The 22,561-nt window shown below is 38.0% G+C and overlaps 1 protein-coding gene across 1 annotated transcript in view; it reads right to left on the bottom strand.

Moving 5' to 3' along the window:
- loxhd1b (lipoxygenase homology PLAT domains 1b) overlaps positions 1-15,306 on the bottom strand; it is a gene marked incomplete at both ends in the record, with an annotated part of 31,052 nt that extends 15,746 nt beyond the window's left edge. The window contains 22 exons of the mRNA XM_080894076.1: positions 1,982-2,133; positions 3,184-3,502; positions 3,617-3,777; positions 4,720-4,912; positions 5,615-5,811; positions 5,890-5,966; positions 6,260-6,420; positions 6,545-6,699; positions 6,798-6,933; positions 7,153-7,239; positions 7,343-7,503; positions 8,179-8,314; positions 8,399-8,539; positions 9,767-9,876; positions 10,195-10,318; positions 12,094-12,242; positions 12,368-12,466; positions 12,606-12,790; positions 12,883-12,963; positions 13,210-13,221; positions 13,390-13,504; positions 15,066-15,306. Of these exons, the coding sequence (XP_080750202.1) occupies positions 1,982-2,133; positions 3,184-3,502; positions 3,617-3,777; positions 4,720-4,912; positions 5,615-5,811; positions 5,890-5,966; positions 6,260-6,420; positions 6,545-6,699; positions 6,798-6,933; positions 7,153-7,239; positions 7,343-7,503; positions 8,179-8,314; positions 8,399-8,539; positions 9,767-9,876; positions 10,195-10,318; positions 12,094-12,242; positions 12,368-12,466; positions 12,606-12,790; positions 12,883-12,963; positions 13,210-13,221; positions 13,390-13,504; positions 15,066-15,306 (3,192 nt within the window). The remainder of the gene's footprint in view (positions 1-1,981; positions 2,134-3,183; positions 3,503-3,616; positions 3,778-4,719; positions 4,913-5,614; positions 5,812-5,889; positions 5,967-6,259; positions 6,421-6,544; positions 6,700-6,797; positions 6,934-7,152; positions 7,240-7,342; positions 7,504-8,178; positions 8,315-8,398; positions 8,540-9,766; positions 9,877-10,194; positions 10,319-12,093; positions 12,243-12,367; positions 12,467-12,605; positions 12,791-12,882; positions 12,964-13,209; positions 13,222-13,389; positions 13,505-15,065) is intronic.
- Positions 15,307-22,561: the final 7,255 nt, after the last annotated feature.

Below are 22,561 nucleotides of genomic sequence, written 5' to 3'. Positions count from 1 at the left end.
ATGAAAACTCCCTGTTTCTGCGATGCTGTGTAAAATGTAGAGAAGAACAAAATGCAAAATCCCATATTTACCTAAAAATAAGTCAAAGACAACTTAAAAAAAACTTTAGTTGAATTTGATATGTATATTATAATGTTCCCAAAGTCTTGAAAGTAGGCAGGGTAGTTCAACAAACAGACTCTTTTACTTTTGTTTTTACAATTGAGTCATGTTGTTCACGTCACAGAGGTACCTATATGTGGTTTGACATTGTCCTGAGAAATCATCATCTGTATGGCTGCATATGATTTGGAATCATCTGGTGGGATTCATATGTTTCTCCATAACTTGTATGTACTCTTCAGCCTTAACAGTGCCTACCATGTGCAAGTTACTCATGCTTTTAGAATGCACACTAATATTAAGTCATACAGTTCCTCACATTTTTAGAGAGGAGGAAGTGATGGGCATGTTTTCCATCATTTTTATCATTTTTAATTAAATACACTAAGTGATTTGCAAGTCAATTCATTTTTTTCACCTTTCCTATTATGTTAAAAAAGGAGAAGACGGCTGGTCATACTCCACAGAAAACAGTTAAATGAATATGTGAGCTGCAGTTAAATTTCTTCATGGTAATGTGACAAAGATGGCACCATTCGTTTGTTCCCTTCTCCCTTCCACTTGCCACTCCTGGATTTATTTCTGTCTTCCCGAATCATCTGAAAACAGTTGATGTTAGTGACGGGATCTTGAATTATTCTTGAAGATGTGTTTCTGTGACACTCAGTATAATACACACATGAAGAGCCCCTCATTTCTCACAAAAGCTGTTAGCCTCTCTGTGGTCCAGCCATCTCACAGGCATGACAGTGTCTGTTTTCTGGGCCTGTTTCTTTTCCCTTGTAGCTTCCTTCTACTTCCACATCCCCTGCTTGTTATCCTCTGATTTCTGCAGGGATGTCTGTTGTTGTTATTCCGGTCGTCATGCAACTGCAGCACGTTTAATAAAAATGGTAATAAGGGGTCGAGAAAACAGAGCAGGTCTCCCAAGCAACATGTCCGGTGATGGCATAGCTCAAGAAAAAAAAGGTACTAGCAATAAACGAAACAAACCAAGTGTGACAAGAAAAAGTAAAAGAAAGCAAAAAAGGAAGGAAGAAAAGGACAGAGAGAAAGAGAGGTGGGGTTGTTGAGGAAATATTCAGTTTATTTCACTGTTAAGGCACTCACTCATGAGTAAAATATAGTATTTTTTTTTTTTTTACATTGTATCACATAAAAGTATTTATTTATTTATTTATTTTTTAAAAAAGAAGAACAATTCCTTTACAGAACTGAGGGTGACACTGTTTATTCAGGAGCTTTAATTGGTCATAAATAAACTCTCTTTCTTAAATTTTGTTATTATATATATGCCTCTTAAAGTATCTTTAATGAAAAAAACGATTTTAAACAGAACTAAACAGAGAAAAGGTGTAGATGTCTGTCAGCCACAGACCAAACATTCCCACTCACCGAATGGACTTTTTACTTGTGTCTTAGAAACAGACCCATTTTCCACTGAAGTGAGCTCTATGTTCTTACAGGGCCAGCTGTGATAATTAATTAACAGGTGTGGATAAAGTATGGAGTAAAAGTAGGACGGGTTCAATGACGCAGAGGACTCCTGTGAGTCCAAGCCGGCTTGCCTGCAGGAGTGTTTGTAACCCTACCAGAATATGCTCCCACCCACACCTCAGTGGAAGACTCATGTTGCGCGAACATGGTTGAATCTTTGACTAACTGCTGGTTAATTTTCAGCATGACACATTTTTGAACAAATGTATAAAGGTGTTCAGCTGTGATGAAAGCTACTAAGATATTTTTTTAAGAATATCAATTCGTAGAACTTGCCACAATAGAGCATAATCACAAATATAATCAAGCGACATCTTTAAATCTAAATCATCATTTTTATAATCATACAAATTTAGAAGTGATTGTGTATTTCCTTTATTACCTGCCCTCTCTCAAATTTATTGATGTTGTCAGAATTCTTCAGGCAGCGCTCTCCAGTGTCTCCGTTCTCTCCATAAATATTAATGTAGACATTGGCGTCGGTCCCGGCTCCCATCATGTCACCAGTGAAGACACACACTTCGTAGGTGTTGACTGTCAGACAAAACAAGGGTTCAATTACTAACACCTTGTTAACCTGTCATACATGCCCTCCAAGTAAATGTGTGAACCAATTATGGCTAAAACACAACACTGAAGACACAATGAAGATGTCGTAAATAAAAATACATTTCAGTTCTTTATTGCTTATTAGCTGTAGCTAATTGAAATTTCTTAAATGACTAAAAATGGGATAAGGTGGTACTGGGAAGTCTTGTTCAAAAAGATAAATGCAGACAGGTGGGTGCTCACTGGAAAACTGATAGAAAATACATCTGCTTTAAGCCTATGTCTTAAATTAATTAACTATGTGAGGAGAAGGGATGCATATGGGAAGAAGAGGTGCTCTTTGAATAAAACAGACCTTTTCTTCTCTCTAACTTTAAAGACATGATGTTAAATCTTTTAGTTTTGGTTGACTTAATAATATTATTACGTGCAATGTAATCATGAATTTCATCCAGCACTGGTATGCTTCCTTTGCTCTGAATGCATTATTCATGTGAAAAGGCATTTGAATTCAGTGCAGATGGTAGATTACCTCCATGACTAGATTTCCACATAGGGAGGTAACTAAGGATTGCACACAGTCAGTGAGACTGCAAAAAGTCATTAATAATATAAAAAAAATTATAATGAAAATCTCACGCATTGAAACTTTAATATGCTCCAAACTCAGAGAAGTGTTTAAAGAACATATGCAATTTCTAAAAATGCATTTTATGCTGTTGCATTTTTGATATAATTTAAAGAGAGGGTTCATGGACCAGCGAACAAAGCTGTGTTTGCCTGACTCTATCCGTGCATGAATAGCAGCTCCATTTTGTTGCAGGTGGTATATTTGAAAGAGTGATTTTGGTGCATTTTTATTGTGGAGTATGCACGGAGAAAAGGGTTTTGTTTTGTACTATGTTGCAAATCCATGGCCACTGAACTACCGGGAATTACTATTATGATGATTATTACTATCACATATATCATCATCATCATGAACTGTGTTAAATAAAACAGTTAAAACTTTCATTTAGCTTGTTCATTTAGTACCTTCCATCTCTTCTGCATCTTCAGGCAGCAGCTCCACCACCAGCTCGCCGTCCTCCTCTCCCCCAGCCAACCAGCGTGAACAGGGAAAATGATATGTCAGCACCACTTCTTGCATCTCCTCGCCACCCTCCTCATCCTCATCTTCCTCTTTCTTCTTTTTCTTCTTCTTTTTCTTGTCCTCCTTTTTCTTCTCCTTGGGCACCAAGGCCATGATGAGATGTTTCACGTCCACTGTCTCCAGGAACCAGCCAGATCCAATGCCGGCGCCATTGTGACCGATGCGTATCTTAAAGATCTTTCCGACATCTTTGGCCTCTATCTGTCAAACAATTGAAAAGTTTTGATTCAACATTTGGACACTTAATTCTGCATTCACGTTAAATTGTTGCAATAGAGTTGGAGTTTTGGAAATCATAAAATCCAGATTTGAAACCTTAAATATTTCGGTGGTATTCCGTTCAAAGTTGTTGGATCTGCTTTCCAGTGTGATAACCTCCGTCTTCCCCTTGTCCCCGTAGATTTGGATGAAGACTACAGCATTTGTGCCAGCAAACACCACATCTCCGGTCACGACTGTTATCTCATAGTTTATTACTAGAAAATGTAGATCGATGAATGTGAAAGTGAACAGAAGTATTTTTCATGCAGCAATGGTGTTAACACATACTCATATACTTAACTCATATATTTAAAACGCCTTACATAATAATTCAGTTCAGTGTAATTGTTTTTAAATAGTGGAAATTCACAATAACTTTTATCTCAAGGTACTTTATATTGCAGGCCCCAAACCCTACAGTCTAAAAAATATTTTAGACTGTAGGGTTTGCTCACTGGTGCAGGAGGTTTGCTCACTGGTGCATCTTTATTTATAAGGCCCTGCTTGGACAAATGCCCACCTACATTTGCGATCTGCTCACACGGAGAAGTACTGTTTCTTACAGCCTGCGTTCAAGCGATCTTTTATTGCTCAATGTTCCATTTGCCAGAACTGAACTGGGAAAGAGGGCTTTTACTTATGCTGCCCCTTTCACATGGAACATGATGCAAAAAGACTGGAAGATAGCAGATCTTATTTCATTAAATGCTTTTAAGTCCAGATTGAGAGAGCCAGAGAAAAATGTTTTTAAAATGTAATTGTTATTTATAATATGTATGTAACTTTGTAATTTCAACGTGTTGTCGCCTCTTGGCCAGGACTCCCTTGCAAAAGAGGTTTTTAATCTCAATGGGACTTTTCCTGGTTAAATAAAGGTTAATAATAATAATAATTTTAAAATAACCCAACAAAGAGACAACCCCCTATGAGCTTGCACTTGGTGATGGTGGGAAGGAAAAACTCCCTTTGAACAGGAAGAAACTTCCAGTAGAACCAGCCTCAGGGAGGGGCAGCTATTTGCTGGGACTGGTTGAAAGAAAAGACTCCATTATTAACCTTGGTAGGTGAAGGTGACTCCCTATTTGACTTTTGACTTACTCACTCATTTAAATACTGTTTATTAGTGTTTTTCTTCCTGTGCTTAATGTGTTGCCTACATTGTTCTACATCCAGGATCTCGCTTGGGTAGAGCTCCACCGTTGTTTTGCCATCGGCCTCATCTTCGTCCAGCCAGCGGTGGCTGGGGAACATGTAATTCTTTCCATGGACTGGAACCAAAATTTGAACACTGTCCAAGAACCAGCCCGCACGCATGCCTTTGTTAGTGTGGCCAATCAACAGACGGTTGATCTGGAAGAATAAATAAATGACACCAATTACATTTTAGACGTTTCACGCAGAAATTCTGAAAGTTCACAGGAAAAAACAAAACAATAGAATATGTGTTATGTGTTTTTTCCATTTTACTTTAGCAAATATCCTCTCATATTTGGAGCAAATTGAATAAAAAATCATAATAATACTGACAATTATTGTTGCTAAGCCACTGTCCACAAACAGACACTACAAACATTGTTTCTATGATGTGTTTGTAACAGTAACTAAGCAACAGTAATTAGCAGTAAGGGTACAAATGCATTTAGACTACAGTTAAGATCTTTTTTATTAGAATACGGATAGTATTATCCTATAATAAAATAGAATGAATCACAAAAGGCTATGTGTCTTTCATAAGTGAGAATAGGTCTTTAGTAAAGCTTTTCATAATACTGCAGTAGTGTGTAAAAGTCTCCAGCCACCTCTTATTTATAATCTTTATAATTTGCAAGGAAATTTGGAAAATAGGTGCAGAGATTTATTGAAAAATGTGCAAACCTACATGAAAATATGTGCTTAAAACACAGTCTGTACAATTGAAACAAGGGAATCACCTTTTGGTGCATAAAAAATTACAAAAAAAAGTCAATTTTCATGGAAAAAAAATATAAAGAATTGAAGGGGAAGACTTATGCATAGTACTTTACATTGGCATCAACATCAAATGACAAAAACCTGTCCAATGTCAAAGGTTTCCACTGTGAAGATGTCAACGCGGCCTGTTTCAAAGTAGTTCCCCAGGTCGTTGGCAGAGACCACCAGCATCATCTTACTGGTGTCACCTTTCTCTCCATAGAGCTTCACAAACACATCAGAGTCAGAGCTACCTCCGGGGATGTCACCTGTCTTCACAGCGATGTGATAGTTGGTATCTGACACACACAGAGAACAAATATAAGCATGACAATAAAATTCAAACGTTACTGAAATGTCAGATTCCTTTAACTTACTGTAAAGACGCTGTCCTTCTGCAAACGGAACTAATTCTCTGACAATCTGTCCATCATCCTCGTTGCGGGCCAGCCATCTGCATGCCACATTCAGTAAACAAACTATTATCTCATCCATCACACACACACACACACAGTTTAACAACTATTATGTATATACAAAACATGTTTTTAGGAACATGTAATCATCCAATCATTCATTCATGTGCCAGCACTGCAGCAAATAAAATCTTCAGGATCAGGATCTTTAGTTTATGTGCACATCAAAATAAAGAAATGAGGCAGGCTGTCTTTAAAGATGTGTTCCTAACAAAGTGACTAGTTAGTGTCGATTTTATTTCCCCGCAACAACTGTGACTGATGAGAGCACCTGTTACAGGGGAACTCCACGGCATTTGCCTCAGCTTGTCCTTCCTCTCTTACAATCACTTTGTCAAGAAACCAGGCAGAGCCTCCACCTTTGCCATCATGTCCAATTCTCACCCTGCGGATCTGCCCAATGGCCACCGCCTCAATTAGAAACTCATCCAACTAGAAAAACACACAATAAGATTGGATGAAGATCAGTCATGTGACTTTTAAATGAAAAAACAAAACGAAGTGAAGCTTTCTTCGTGAGCTCTATGTTTAACAGTGCAGTGCTAAATATACATACACTTCCTTTCTCAAACTTGTTGACGTTGTTTTTGCAGTTGATCAGGTCCCTATCTCCGGTGTCCCCTTGGTCTCCAATTAGATTTAGAAAAACAGATGCATCTGTGCCGCTACCACCGACCGTCCCCGTGCAGACAGTTACTCTGTATTTAATCACTGCAGAGCACAATAACATAATTCATCGTCACTTACATTCTTCTTCTTGTTTAGCTAATAAGATTTGGATTGTTCATGGTGAATGTGGATATACACACAGGGCAGAGGCTCAGCAATAAGCTCTCCGGTGGCGGGAAGCTCTCTCACAACCTCATTATCATCTTCATTACTATCCAGCCACCGCTCACAAGGAAATGTATACTTCTCCTTCGTTAATGTTTTCATTAATGTTGCCTGAATGAATAAAGATGATATTGATTTTTGATTGTATCAGTTGGAGCTGAGGATGCTGATTTCTTTATATTAGCACCATTCTTGTGTTTGCTAGGCTAGAATGTCTAAAAACTGGCTGTTTGAGATTTTAGGATTTTTATGAAATCACTAGCAGAAATAGGTATGGAAATGTCACAGCTGAGATAATTTATCCGATTACTAGATTTGAGAAATTCTCACCTTGCTTAGATGCCATCCTCCAAAAGGATTCCTCTTTTCATGCCAGATACGGAGTTTGGTCAGTTTTCCCAAATCAGGAAGTTCAACCTGTGATTTTAAGTCAAGGTAAAAGTAGTTTATTACTGTGTGCAGCCTCAATATCTGATGTGCTGATACTAATGTGCGTAGCACTGAATTGTAGGATACTTACCATAAATCTGTCAACTTGTCCTTGTTCAAAATTGTCTGTTTTGTTGTCCAGCCTGATCTCGTCTGACTTGCCCTTTTCTCCGTACACCTGGAATGAGATATCAGCATCGGTTCCTGCGCTGGGCAGGTCCGACGTCCAGATCCACAGCGACCAGGGATGCTCTGAGGAAAAGTGAACTCAAATCATCATCTTAAATTAGGACTGCCATAGCTTTTCATACCTCAGAAACTAATGGTGTCCCACTTTCATCATCATAATTTGTTTGTCACTGTGACTAAGAGCTCATCCATTCTCCCTGATTGCTTTGGCAGAGTGAAATAAAGTATGCTTTACACATTTGAGGGCAGTAGGAACACGAAGTCTCTGGAAGGATTTTTTGACAAGAGCTTAAAGATGTCAGGGGAGCAGCAGAAAATGCATTTTTGCTCATTAAAAATCTTCTCAGGACGGAAACTACCATTTTGAGGTGATTGCAGCAGACAGCTCCCAACTGTGATTTTTTGTGATTGTGAATGGGCATGAAGCCGGGCAGTGAAGGAATGCCCACTTTACAAATTTATGTCGAAATAATAAACTTCTGCTGTTTATGTTTGTCAACCAGAAGAAAACTAAGATAATACATAACAAATGCAATCAGCGGTTACATGTCTTCAAAATAGATATTGGACTTAATTTCACTGGCAATTTCACACAAAGCAGAATAAAGACAGGCTGCCTACTGCATCAGTATGCAAATTTGTGTTAGTTCATTTACTGAGTGGTTCAGGAAATAAACGTGGAAATGACAGCATTAGCTGCCACCGCTGACTAGCCGTAATTACTGACATTCAGCTCACTTTTCTGTCTCTTCTGCCTGAGTGAGACCATCTCGTAGAGCTCTCGCTCTATCAGCCCATCTCCCTCCTTTTCATCCAGCCATTTACTGCATGGGAAAGTCTGCTCTATTCCGGTGAATGGGCAGTAAACCACAACCTGCAAAGAACGCAAGTTCTGTTAAACTATTTAATTGAAAATGAACACATTTTAATGCATTTAAGGGTGCTTGTGGAAATGTACCTTCTCGCAGTACCACCCAGTACTAAGCCCTCTGTTGTCGTGTCCAATGGTGACTCTGCTCAGGGGACTGAGGAGTGCAGCAAGCTCGACATTAAAGATGTCTGTTAAGTCCCGTTCAAACTTTCCTCCTTCCAAAAAGACCTTGATTAAGCACAACAGGGAAAAGTTTAAGTCTGGTTTGTCCACAAAGAAAGGAAGAAATACTCCTATATATTTGTTTAATATGTGCATTGACGGACTAATCCTGGTCAAAAATGACTCCATGATTCCTCACAAGGTTCCTGGAGGCCAAGGTAATGTCATCCAGAGTTGGTATCTGGTTAGATACCATATTTCCAAGATTTAAATAAATATACATAAAATGGTCACACTGATTACACAAAAAGTACATTTATTACAAAAATACATAAAAATGAAAGTGATGAACTTTTAACATTAAGAGGCAACCTTGGTAAACTGGCAAACGTGACCAAAAAAAGTTCTTTAAATCCTACAATGCCAAAGAATTTATAGAATAAATAAAATGTGCTGCCTGGGAGGAAAAAGGGGTTTGCTCTCTGTATGGCTGTGGCAGCTATAGAGAGTAAAATCAACCATAGTGGATTCATCTGTAATTAATTCGTGCTTAGGTGGGGATGGTTTGAGTGACAAAAGAAGAGTGAAAGCGGTGAGGCAGCACCTCAGCTAATTGGAGCCACTTGACTGGACCAGTCTCTCAACTCAAGTCTTCAAAATGATCCCTCTTTTATATCTACTTTAGATTCAGGTAGTCGCAAAAAAATGGGACTAAATCAGAATAAAAAGTGCCCTGCATTAGACCAGAAAATCATTGAGTTAAAGAAAAACACCTGCAGAGACCCACTGAAGTTAAGGCCACTTTTAACAACTCTGTTTTCAAATGAATCAAGTTTAAGGCAAAAGTTTAATAAGGAAGATCTGCATTGACTCATCTGCCTAGATTCTTGGGTGTTTGGGCTGCTAGTCTATTCTGTCAAACTCAGTTCTGTCATCATCACTCTGGTCCAATTATATTCTTGCCCGCCTTCTGCGAGTCAGTCGGCCTCTGTTCTGTGCTTTAAACCTCAGCGCTCTTATGTCATTCTGTTTTTCAGACTCCACCTTCAATTCATCCTGGCCCGACAGAGATCCTTATCAAGTCTCCACAGGTCCTGTCCTACTTCCTACCACAGTTGGACTCTGCTCTGAGATCTGGCTTCATTGGTGTCTAATTGCCAAAAACTTTATTTATTTCAATAAATCATGCTCAGTTCCTTAAAACGATCTCTCCTCCTGGAAATGAAAATAATGATTCCTGCAACACTTATTAGTAAAATGCTTTCTGTCCTGTGTCTTGTATTTCCTCTTTACCTTCCCACTGTTCTTCAAGCCTTTCGTGCCGTGCATCACAATGTGGATTTTGGAGTTGGTCCCGGCACCCCGGATGTTTCCTGTCACAATCTGGACATTGTACACAATACCTGATGGATACAGTTACATGTTAGCTTATCACAGGTAGTGCCAGTGGGTCGCCATGGTTCACAGCACCCGTACTCCCAAGGATATGAGCAGGACCAGATAACCCAGATCTAAACAATAGTAGTCTGATCCAAGAAGTAATGCTTACACAGCTTTCTGGCAGGGTTAGTCTGCAGTTATTCATTAATAGTTAATAATTAATTAAAACTGAGGGAAACTATTTTGTAAGACAGCTCCGAATTGTCAACTATCCTTGAAGCTGCCATCGTGTAAACCAGTTGAATTTTCTCAGGCTTAAAAACCAATTTTCCAAATTTCACCTGTGGGCTGACTCCCTCCAACCAAAACATCCCTCTGGATCTTCCCATCATCCTCATCGATGGCAAACCAGCGGCTGATGGGGAATTCATACACTAGTTTGTTTCCAAGATCATCTACTATCACCTGTAGAAAAAAACTGCAATATTCAGTACAACTGGTCACACCAGAAACTACAAATATCAAAAAACCTAAATAAAATGAGATAGTGGTGCTTCATCTTCTCATGTGCTTGCTCGGTACAGGTCACATTAGTGCAATGCTATGATCAGTCTTACAGAGAAAGTTGCAGTAGAAGGATGAAATGAGGCAGAGCAGTCCGAGTTTCAAATTACAGTTTCTTAATTAAAGGCTGGAAAGCTGACTGAGCACATTTGTCTGCTGCTGAGGTGAAACATGCAAGATTGTCATTCAGTATCCACTTAGTGGCTGTTCCTTTCCTAGAGTGCTGAATGTGATGTTGACTGTTTTATTCAAATGTGTTTTGCATGCGCAGGTTTCCTTTTTAGCATCCATTTTGTCTTTATGCTCTAGGCAAGAACTTAATCTAGGAGGACTGGACTGCTCTTTTTATGGCACCAGTGTTTTTGTTGTGTGTGCAACTTGCACCGCAATCCTTAGACATGTGTTTTTATATGATATATATATAGATATTTGTATCAGCTTTACGTATTTCTTCCCCTAAGCTTTAGGGGATTAGTCTTGGTTAGTCTTGGGGGCATGGTGCACAATTAGTATTACTTCACCTGTATTCTCACTAGCTATTCCTCCCTTTTATGTTGTAGACTAAAAATCATTATTAGCTTTTATTAAGTAAGCATGCTCATATGTATCAGCGTATATTTGTCATTTGTCAATATATTGGTAATATAACAGCTGATAAATGTACATTTATGAAGCAAAGAAGAATACCACAAACACAACAACCAGCTAATCTGACCAGAATTGAACTTGAACTTTTTGGAACAATAAAAAAAAAGATGACTTTTAACTGCACTGTCATATTATTTTAGTAAGGACTCATAATTAACTTCACATAACAAATGTTATGGAAATATGTTTGTGTTTCATGTGTCTTAAAATGTTTTTGATAAAATAGATAAATCACCAAATATCGGTATCGGTCTTAAAACATCCGCAGTTATTTTATATGTGCTCGCTATCTTAGATTTGATTATGAATGTATTTTTGATATTTTCTGATAAACTGTAATAAAATGTCCATTTTTTTATTTAACACTGAATTATTGTATATTGCTTATAGAGGTTTCAGTAGCAATGACAAAAACAAAGCTAGCCTCAAATAAATGCTCAGAATCTTTTAGTCCAGAATTTATCTCAGTGTAATAAGTAATTTAGTGGCTGCACAAAACACATTTGAAATGCAAATAGAATATGACTCAGTAACATTGTCACTACTGATCTTTGGTGTCAGCCTGTGCTGCAGTAACCAACAAATCTACCGACTCGTCTGTCTGTTTGCTGTAAGGCAATCTCTTAATGGGGCATGGTGTCCCTTTACACAGCAGGTAGAATGAAGACATGCGTGTTTCGCGTGTCTGTTTGAATGAACTCATCTCTCACTGTATGTGTTGGAGGTGCAGGGACGCTGGTCTCGGATGAGACGGCCGACAGGAAACAAGGAGATCGCATGTCTTAAGTACGACTGCAGAAGCAGGGCAGCGGCACAGCAAGACTCTTTTGTTTCAAGATAATGTACAGTAAAATCCTTAATGTATTATATAACAAATGAAAGTCATTTTTCATTAACAATGCAAACTGACAAAGGGGCATATCTTTTGACCATTAGAATCATGTCAACATCATTTTATTTTACAGACTCATAGGGGAACAGTCTTGTAAACAATACCTGTCCTGTCTGTTTATGTGCCTGTTTCTTACCTTCTCCACAAACCATCCTGCTGAGGAGCCTTTGTTATTATGTCCAATGGTGATCTTTCTAATTTTGCCCAAGTTCGGTGCCTCGATGGTGAATTTGTCCTCTGTGCCCTTTTCAAAGTTATTTTTGTCGTTGTCAAGTCGCCTCTCCCCTAAAATAGAATCAATGAATAAATAAATAAATTATAGCAAACATATTATAGTTTCATTTATTCATTATAGTTTCATTAAAGTGCTTCTTTCAAACTTAAGTGACCAGATATGCTGCACGTGTTACCTGTATCTCCAAACTCCCCAAAGATGTTAATAAAGACATCTGCATCTGTGCCACTTCCTTTTACATCTGCAGTGAAAACACTCACAACAAATTTATTATCTGGAAAATTAAGAAAAAGTACAAAAAAGTCACAATTTTTGCAGAGTTTAAAGACAAACCTGATATATAAACTTCTTAAAAGCATGTCAGCTGCTAATGCCAACCAGATACTTAGAGGGTTTTATCTATGCATACATACATTTGGGTATGTCCATGGGGTCTATGCTGCCCAGCAGGTCTCTGATGTAAAGGCCATCTCCCTCTACCTTACTGAGCCAGTTATTACAAGCAAAATAGAACCTCAGATGAGGTCGAATCACATCCGTTACCACGACTCTGTCCAAGAACCAGCTGGGATTAAGGCCAGTGTTGTCATGCTCAATCCTGGAGAAACAGAAACATGTGGATAAATTACATGTTCCTGGTCAAAAAAAAAATGGTTAAGGGTGTTAAAAAATATCTCATGTCTAACAAACCGTATCTTTTTCAAGGATCCAACATTGTGAGTTCTAATTCTGAACACATCTGTTTTGGCCCTTTCGAATGCTGTGCAACTCCTGAAATACCAAAAAAGGTTAAAATTCAGAAGTCACCTGAACGTCATCCTCTTTTGACACATCATACTATTCACTAAAAAATAAATACAAACTAATCAGAAGTAAAAATGTAAATCTAGGAGAATAATTACCAAAGTCATGCAAACTTTGAAAAAATCATGCAGTAAATGGTGCCACCAATAACCACAGCACAATCTGATGGCTAAGCTGTCACAGCAATTTTTTAACACAACAATAAATACATACTTCTTTTCTGTGCTGTGAAAGAGGAGGAAAGACATCGTTTTAGTTCATATAGAAAATAAATACTGAAATGACATAGGGTTTATTTTGAACTGGAGGCTCTTAGAGTAATCACTCTTTGCTGTTTATACGCTTGCAGACAAGCTTACATCTAAACTCCACTAATCTTTAAAGGTGACTTACTTGCTAGCCAGGTGGACTTTGGGTGTGATGCCATAATCTCCAAAAAGAGTAATAAACACATTGGCATCAGTGCCTGCTCCTCTCTCATCACCAGTGATGGCAACCACCTCGTACACTACAGGGTTCAAAAAGAAGAGAACAATAAAACCAAGTAAAGTGTGAAGATGCATTAAGGTATTGTGGTAAACATAAATACATACATACTAGGTGACAGTGTGCATTTGTGTTTTAGTACTTCTGGCCTTCTGAAACTTATCGTAAGCTTAATTTATTCAAACCCACACAGATGTTCCCAGTTATGTTTTCAGATAAGACAATAGGTTGCCAAATTTAATGCACTAATTCAAAAGTTTCTCACAGATACTTTGAAGCTTAAATATTTTATATAGGATAGTCACCGTATCCAATTAGATGATTATGAAGCAATAAGTATTGCTTTGAACTGGTCAAAAAGAAATATCATACTGGGCAAGTAAGCCAAGAATAATACTAGTGGCCACATGTCTGACCATTTGCTATGAATTGTTAAGATGTGTCCTTTTTTTTGGACTATATGAGGCATGGAGTTATCCACTGTGACACACTATCCAAGATAAAACATACAAATCTTATGATTATTGCTTATTTTTCTCTCAAAATTGTCCATCATTTTGGTTGGTTATCATTGGAACCAGGTATAATGAAGATCTATTCAAGTGATGTGTTTATCTGATGAAGTTGAAGGTGTTTTAAATCTAGATTTCCATTTCTTATGTTTACTAATAGAATTGTTGGGGAGGGCTTGAGCTAATCCTTAGACAAAAAGGGGTACGGAACGAGCAGGTTACTCTACGTTCTCACATCCACACCTTCAGCCAGTTCAGGATCACCAATTAACCCAACAAGCATGTCTTTGAACTGTGGGAGGAAACAGGAGCACCCAGAGGACAGGCACAACTAAGAGCTGCTATCATGACATGTAACTGGTTAACCTGAGTTTTACTTAGATTATGAAAAAATATTTAATGATGAAACAACACACAAGTCGAATACATGACAAGATTTAAGCTTAATTGTTCTTCAAATGACTTTTGATTCCACTCCACTACATCTAAATTAAATTGCTAAAACGAAACAAATCTCAAATATATATCTTTATATTTCTTACTTCTTGAAACAATAAGATTTATTTATATAATTAAATACTTTAAAGATAAACCTAAAATCCATCCATCCATTTTCTTTCACTTCTTTTGCTTGAATGTGAGTGTGAATAGCCGTCTAAACACTCAAATAAAGTGCTAACATTTAAAGTTTACAATATTGTGGTGCATTTCATTGTGTTTCTTTGTTTTTGTAAGATGATGTTTCTTTTTGTTAAGTTCAGTGTGACTTTGCTTTGGGTTGTTGTGGACTGGGATGGACGTGAAACCACCCCACGTAAAGATTAACGACATTATGTTCACTACGCCACTATGTCCATCCGCCTCATGAACATTAAACTAAGGCAGCGACACTGCTAGAGACAGTGAGACTCCTGAAACTGCAAAGATCCACCTGTCCTCTGGGTGTCGAATAACTTTCCTGAAGCAGAACTGACATTATATTGTCCTTGATTCTCCTGAATATACATATTTTACACCTGCTGCTCCCTCATCTTGAATTCTGCATTTTACAAGAGATGAAAAAAAGTTTACCTTTCTTTTTGTGATACTCATCCTCGTAGTTCTCCACTTTTTCCGGCTCGTAGGTACGAAGCTCTTTCTCATAGATTTCAACATAATTTTCAATCTTCTTCTTCTTGCCTTTTGTCTTCTTGGTGTCTTCATCACTGTCTCCCTTTACTGAACCTTTCTTCTTCTTGTCTTTCTTTTTCTTTTTCCCTTCCTCTTCTTCAGGGTCCTCCTCTTTCTTGGATTTTTTGTCCTTTGATCCCATCTTTGACTGAAGACTTCTTCTTTGTGGTTTCAATCACATCAGGAAACTTTTCTCCTCTCGTGCTACCCTTGGTTCTGCTGTCATTAACTTCATTATTGTTGCTGGATACTCTTTTGTCTTCTTAACCTGATTTTCCTTTTTTTTCTAGATGCTCCTCATATCAGACCCTGATTAGTCAGAATTACATCCTGCTTCATCCTTGTCCTTCTTCTTCTTCAGTCTCCTTTGACTCACTCATCTACTCATCTGGTGAAAAACCTGTTAGGTTTCCTCCACTGCTCTCTGACTTCTTTTTTCTTTTTTGTAGACATCTTAATTTATTTAATACCTTGTAACCGTAGCCAATTCCTGTGGCTGAAACTTGATTAAACTGACCCGTGACAGCACAGGAATGACCCACTGCTAGGACAAGTCTGACTCAGAGTTTACACAGTTTCTTAGTAGGTGGCTGGGGATGATCCTCTTTATTCATGACCTCATGAGAAATGATGAAGTAACCTGAGCAGAGCATAGGGCAGGTTCCCTCCCAGAATGGAGACCTGCTAGAAAAGTCCCTACAGATCAACGGCAGCAAGTAAATAAATGAAATGACTGATACATGTTAAATATGCGTCAGGTCACTAACCCTGTGAGTATTACATGACTGGTATTATATTACAGCCTGTTATTAAAATATAAACAACATTTTATGGTTATGTGTTATTCAACAGTAAAACAGATGTTGACTGTTTCGCATGTGCAGGTTTCTTTTTTAGCATCCAGATTCTGTTTTCTCTTTATGCTCTAAAACAGTAAAACAAAATATGAACAGAGTATTTTTAATTAATTTTTTAAATTAATTTTTAATTAAGGATTTTTTGTTCTATTATATTATCAACTAACTGCTGAACATTACACAAATTATTGAGTTTGTTAGACAATCATAATTTTTTGTACAAACCTTAAAATAACAGGCTTAATCAGTTGTTTTTAGCTAATGTTGGTTTCTCTAATATGTGCAAGTTATTGATATATTTGACATGCAAACATCCTAAACATCAAACATCCTAAACTTTTAAATATCCTGCCAAATTCGGACTTCATATAATCGAGTGGAAAGTAATTCTTTCTCTCTAAAGTGTAATGTATTAGAAGTAACATGTAGTAATAGAAACGTCCTAAGCTAATGTAGGCCATTTAAAAAAAATAAAAGTTTTAAATTGATATTAAAAACAGATACTGCAATGGGAAAAAAACTGTTTTGTACGTGTAGTTCTAATTGCAACCAGCAGAGGGAGATATTTACGTTTGGATCAGCGTTCAAAGTGTGCTTTTTGTGTTTGCACCCACTCAGCAGAGGATGACCATTGCTTTTGTCATCCAGACTGACTTATCAAAAGGAGCTTATCCCAGCTGGTTTTAATAAATGAAGTTAAAATCACAATGTGCTTCAAACTGCTTGTAATAAGTAAAACAATATCTGTAATGAAAATTTAGTTTTAAACAAACTGGAAAAAGAATCTGTTCACTGCAACATAAGCAGTTAAAAAAAAAAAGCTTCATCCTGTATTCATTTTCTGTCTGGGCAAATGTTTTTTCTCCATTTTCAGCAATGTTTCCTTTGGCTGTACAGCAGACATATTCCCTTACACGATGGGCTCAGCCACAATGAAAGCTCTTCCTCTTCCATGTCCTCATCTTCCTCCTTCTGTTTCCCCCCGCCTTCTTCCCCCAACATCTCATTCTCTTGATGCAGTTCTGATTCTTTTCAAAATAGTTAAACTCACTCAAAGTACCTAAATGTTAATGTTTGCATCTGTGAAACAGGCACATTAGCGTTTCATTGCAGCAGTTACGTTGTAACTTACGATCACAGCCTTATTTAAATGGTTTCACATTCTGTGATTTGGGCCACTGAACGTGTCTAATTTTACAGCTAATGTTCAATTTGCTCACCTAATTTTCCTCATTAGTTGATGACTATGCAATCACAGCTTACACACACAAAAAATAACAGTTAAACTGTTTCTGCAGATGTATGTTGTCACTTCAGTGGCTAGACTATAACATTAGTTTGTTGAGACAGCTGTTTATTGACTGAATAAACACCAGTAAAATAAACAAAATGCATGTTAAAAGAGAAGAGAGATAATTGAGACCCACTCCCTCGCTGTGTAGTCTCTCAGTTGGAAAGCTGTTGGGTAAGGAGGCTGTTTATAAGATCCATATCAGTGAAGGATCCAGGAAAAGGAGTTCACGATGACAGTCCTGACAACCTTAACAAGCTCACGGCACTAAATCAATACAGATTTCTTTCGAATTCATTGAGAGAGGAAGAAGTTTACGCTACAGAGGAGCAGATCAGCTGTCATCTGTGTCCACAGGGGCCAAATACTGGACATCAAACTCAGCATTTATCTGAAATGTCTTTGAACATAGATTCAAAGAGTTTGAATCTCAGAGCTTAGTACAGCAGTCAGCCAATTACTATTGCTGCTTGTTCACTGGAGTCAACTAAAGGTCACTCATATTATAGTTGTTCTTGTTCAAGAAGCTGCCGGTTGGCTTATCCAGATAGAGGATGTGTGGATCTGTATGTATAGGTGAGGAAGGTTGTCTGTCTCTCTGTGTTAGCCCGGTGATGGACTGGCAACTTTCAGAGTGTACCCTGCATCTTGTACAGTGTCAGCTGGGATAGGCTCCAGGTAGCCTGGGATGCTAGTTTGATTCAATGAGCAAGACTCCCCTCATAAGTAAATTCACTACCTTGTTGTCAAACTTCATACAAAATGTGAGGCAACGTTAATATCATTGGGTTTTAAAAACTGGGAAAAAAGAAAAGTGACATTATACAGCAAATTAATAGAAAATTTCAGGTGTGGAGCAAAAAACCCCATAATAAGTAAATAACTACTGATTCGAAACAATATGACTTTAGTAAAATCCATTTGCCCTAAGCAAGGGGATAAAAAGAGTCAACCATGAATGCACCCCCAGACATGGAGATTTGACCATGTCGTGACCGGTAGGAAAATCCTGTAATCTACTGCTCAACAGCAACAAAAATAAGGGAATGGTTGCTGACATTAGAAAAAATGTGACAAAGACAAACTGTTTGTATCAGATGAGCTGAGGCAGACCTGAGGTGGAGCAGAAGAAAAGCTTTATGTTCTTGAGAATCCATATCCAAGAGAATCTGCTGCGGTCATCCTCGGGTAAGAAAGCCCAGAAATGACTTTACTTCTTAATTAAATGTAGGCTTGGTCTTAGAATTTTTGAAGTTCTTCCTAAACTTAAAGAGAAGCAATTGAAAGCATCTCAACTGTGATGTGCACACCACACCAAACTAACAAGCTTCAGTTATACCTGTGAGGTGAGGTGTGCAGAGTGGAGCCTCCAATCGGGCACTTTTTAAAAATGTATTTAGTATTCTTTAGTTAGTAGCAAAATGGAGTTATATCGTGGGAAAAAACATTTTGTTATGTAGTAAAAAAACAAATAAGGTGTGCAATTTATGCTTGTTTAAATATTTCCTTAATCATTCCAGTGTTTGAACTGGCATTTAAATGATTAAAATCCTGAAAATAATGTAATTTTTGATCGTTCTGATATGGACTCAAGTTGATTAACTGGTTTATGAAAAGCAACAAAACAAAAAACAAAAAACAATTGTTATATGAGGATTTAATGGCAGATTTTTTGTGTGTACATTTTTGTCCACGAAGATGTCAAAAGAGTGTAAAATTTGAGGAGGGCACAAGGGTTAAGGATTCCACAGAAGTTTTATGATGAATATTTGTGACTTTTTTATTATTTTATAAGTGATTAAAACTGTCTTACTGATCTTACTTAATTTTAAGTGGTTGCCATTTGTGTAACGCAGGTCGCTACTTAAGAAAACAGCTTAATCTATTTAAACAATTTAGAGTCTATGAACCCAAGAATCACAAGAGTCTGTGATATCCTTGACGTTTGTGTCTTTAAAAGATGAGGGTAGTTAAAAAAAGCAAACAGAGCATCTTTCCTCTCTGCACATCCACGACACCCTGATTCATTATCAACTTTTGGAAATGAACTGATTGACCCTGATTTATTTTAGAGATATAAACATCAAGAAGAAATGTAAACTCTTGTGGGAGTCTGAAATCCTCCTGTAAGTGATGTTGACTTCAGATCCTTTCGTAGCCTGTAGATTATAAGCTTAATTGGTTTCCCAAACTTCAAATGTTTATTTTCTATCCCATCCAGAAGGAGATTCGTGATAACACAGCCGTGGCTTCGCGACACAGAAGACACTCCGCAAAGTCATTCAAAACAAACACACTGGAGGGTTTGTGGGTTCACGCAGGATGCTCAGGAGGAAATGAAGAGGAAATCGATTTCCACAGAAGGATACGTGAGGAACACAGCACTGTCATGTTGCTCGGTCAGCTACCTCAGTCCATGACTGTGGTCGTGTTATGTTGTGACAAGGGGATCAGATTGTGGTGAAACCTAAACACTGATTTATTTGACAAGGACAAGGTGATTGGTTCGTTCTCAGAGCAACTTGTTTGTGTGGCGGTTTTGCAACAGGGAAAGAGGTCACAGCTTGTGCTGATAGTATTATGACTGGGGCCGACAGGTGGCATAAGGAGAGATGAGAATGAAAACCAAAGTTAAAGGTGTCATGTTGGCAAGCAAGCCGGAAAGCCCTTTTGTGCTCAGGAGGGTACAAAACAACACTGTGCAATGGTAAAGCACCTAAAACATCACAATCGTGTGACGGCATGCTTTCATGGAAATTTAGAGGCAATCGGTGGTGCTACTTGATACTTTGGGCTTCCTTAAAGCAGCGATTAAACTTGCCCTTCTTCCAAAATGGAGGTGACATCCTGTAATATTTTCAGAGAATACGTTTAATAGTTTCACCTTTTAGTAAAAAGAAATTACATTAACAATGAACTAAATCCCTAATCTAGCTAATGTAGACATCAGGAAATTACAGGCTTTCTCTCCTTTTTAGAAATGCAGCCCTGTGGTGATGGTGACGAAGAAGAGGTCATCACAAGCCTTTCACTTTTCTGATCCCAATTTATTTTACTCTTCCACAGATAAAGCCAGAAACCTCCCGATACAACTACTAAAACGAATACCAATTTGTCGGCTCACCTGAAGTGGCAGCAATCATTGTTGAGAGCTCGTATAATTACCCATCTGGTGCTTTACTAAATTCATTTTAGCAATCAATTCTACTTCGTGCTTAATCACTAACTGTCATTTTGTCTGCAACAATTAATGCCTCTGCACACTCACAGTCCACCCACATAGATGTTCTTGTTTAAAGTGGCCAATATTTTTATAGTAATGTAGCCCATATTCCTCATTTCTCTGGGGGTAGCGTTGCCCAGTCTCTGTGGGCTGCGGTTGAACATTAGACTACAGTTTCACTTAAAAATATCTTTAATGATAAACATCAACAAAGCGGGACGGTGTGCATGATACACAGTATATGTGGAAAATGATGAAGTGCTGCACTGCTAATGTACCGATAATGAAATACTTTAATATGCAATGAATTCAATTCTGTAGTCATTAAGTCATAACCCTGCACAACTTAATATTGAGCATAACATGCTAAAAGCTAAAGTTTATCAAATGCTAGTTTGAAGACAACGTAACAGTTTAAAAGGATTAAAGGTTGATGGAGCACTTCAGTGGGTTTATTTTAACTTCAGAGTGTTTACATTTGAAAAGTCTTTCACTGACTTGACTTATTCTTTTGTTATTCAGCGCTCTGTGCATTACATTTTAACCCAGCTGTGGCCCTTTGCATGCTTTATCCGTCAGTTCACGCCCCTGAGAAATAATGTTTCCCACTCCTGGTCTAAAGTCATCAGTGGCACCAAAGCAGCATTCAGCAGCATGTTTGGATGTTAGCAAGTAAACAAACTGAATACTTATTATTAATTATGAACACAGTCACAGTATCTGAGGACACCAGATGCAAGCATTTGTGATAAAAACTGACTTAACTTCAACTGATTTGATTAATGATACCGTTCTACAGCATTTCCTCTATTTTTGCATTGTCTTCACTGACAGACAGACAGAAAGAAACAAACAAACCCCAAATAACTCAGTTGTCATGGTTACATCAGATCTCCTTCCTCTTGACCATCTGCACACAGATCAAATATAAACTTAAAAGTGGGATTTATGACAGAAATTGGGCGAGAACATTTTTGAGTACAACTCACATCAGGTTTTATTTTCTCTTTTACAATCCCACTTAGTATCACAATGCAAGCTTCAATCAGCTAGAGTAATCGAGGACAGCAGTAGACCTGTATATGATTGATACTTTTCACAAAAGGTCATTGGAAAGGTCCATCCATCTTCCTCCGCTTATCTGGGGCCGGGTCGTGGGAGCAGCAGCCTACGCAGAGAAGCCCAGACCTCCCTCTCCTCCACCTCCTGCAGCTTGTCTGGGGGAACACCAAGGCTTTCCTAGGACAGCCGACAGATATAATTTCTCCAGCATATCCTGGGTCTGCCCCGGGGTCTCCTCCCGATGGGGCATGCCCGGAACACTTCACCCAGGAAGTGCCCAGGAGGCATCCGCATGAGATGCCTGAACCACCTCAACTGGCTCCTTTCGATATGGAGAAGCAGCGGCTCTGAGCCCCTCCCGGATGGCCGAACTCCTCACTTTATCTCTTAGGGAGAGGCCAGCCACCCTTGAGGAAACTCAATTCCAAATTCAAATTTTATTTGTCACATACACAGTCATACACAGTACGATATGCAGTGAAATGCTTAGACAGCTGCTCGTGACCTAAAATAAAAGACTATGAATAGGATAGGAAATAAATATGAAAATTTAAATAAAGGGTAAATTTAACTAGGAAAGAATAAAATAAAATACAAAAATTAAAGTTAAAAATAAAATAACTGTACAACAGAATACAAAATATAGAAAATATATAAGAATATATGAAGAAATATAGAACAATAAGAGCAGCTGTATGAGTAATAAATGGTAATGAAAGAAATGTAATGTCCAGGGTTTTGCAATCCACATATTTAAGTGACTTGTGATAGAGTGATTTGATTTAATGACCACACAGTGTAGTTGTGCAGTGGCCACTAGTGTAAACAAATGTCCAGTGTGTGTGTAAAAACCATATGTGTGGGTCAGTACTATGTGGTGGTGTGATTGAGAGACAGTATCGCCTGTGGAAAGAAGCTCCTCCTCAGTCTCTCTGTGTTGGTCTTCAGGGAGCGGAATCGCTTT

Source organism: Rhamphochromis sp. 'chilingali' (genome assembly GCF_963969265.1).
Source record: "Rhamphochromis sp. 'chilingali' genome assembly, chromosome: 10".
Taxonomy (NCBI): Eukaryota; Metazoa; Chordata; class Actinopteri; order Cichliformes; family Cichlidae; genus Rhamphochromis; species Rhamphochromis sp. 'chilingali'.
The sequence above is the reverse complement of the archived record's forward strand: the minus strand, read 5'-3'. Positions and strand labels throughout refer to the sequence as shown.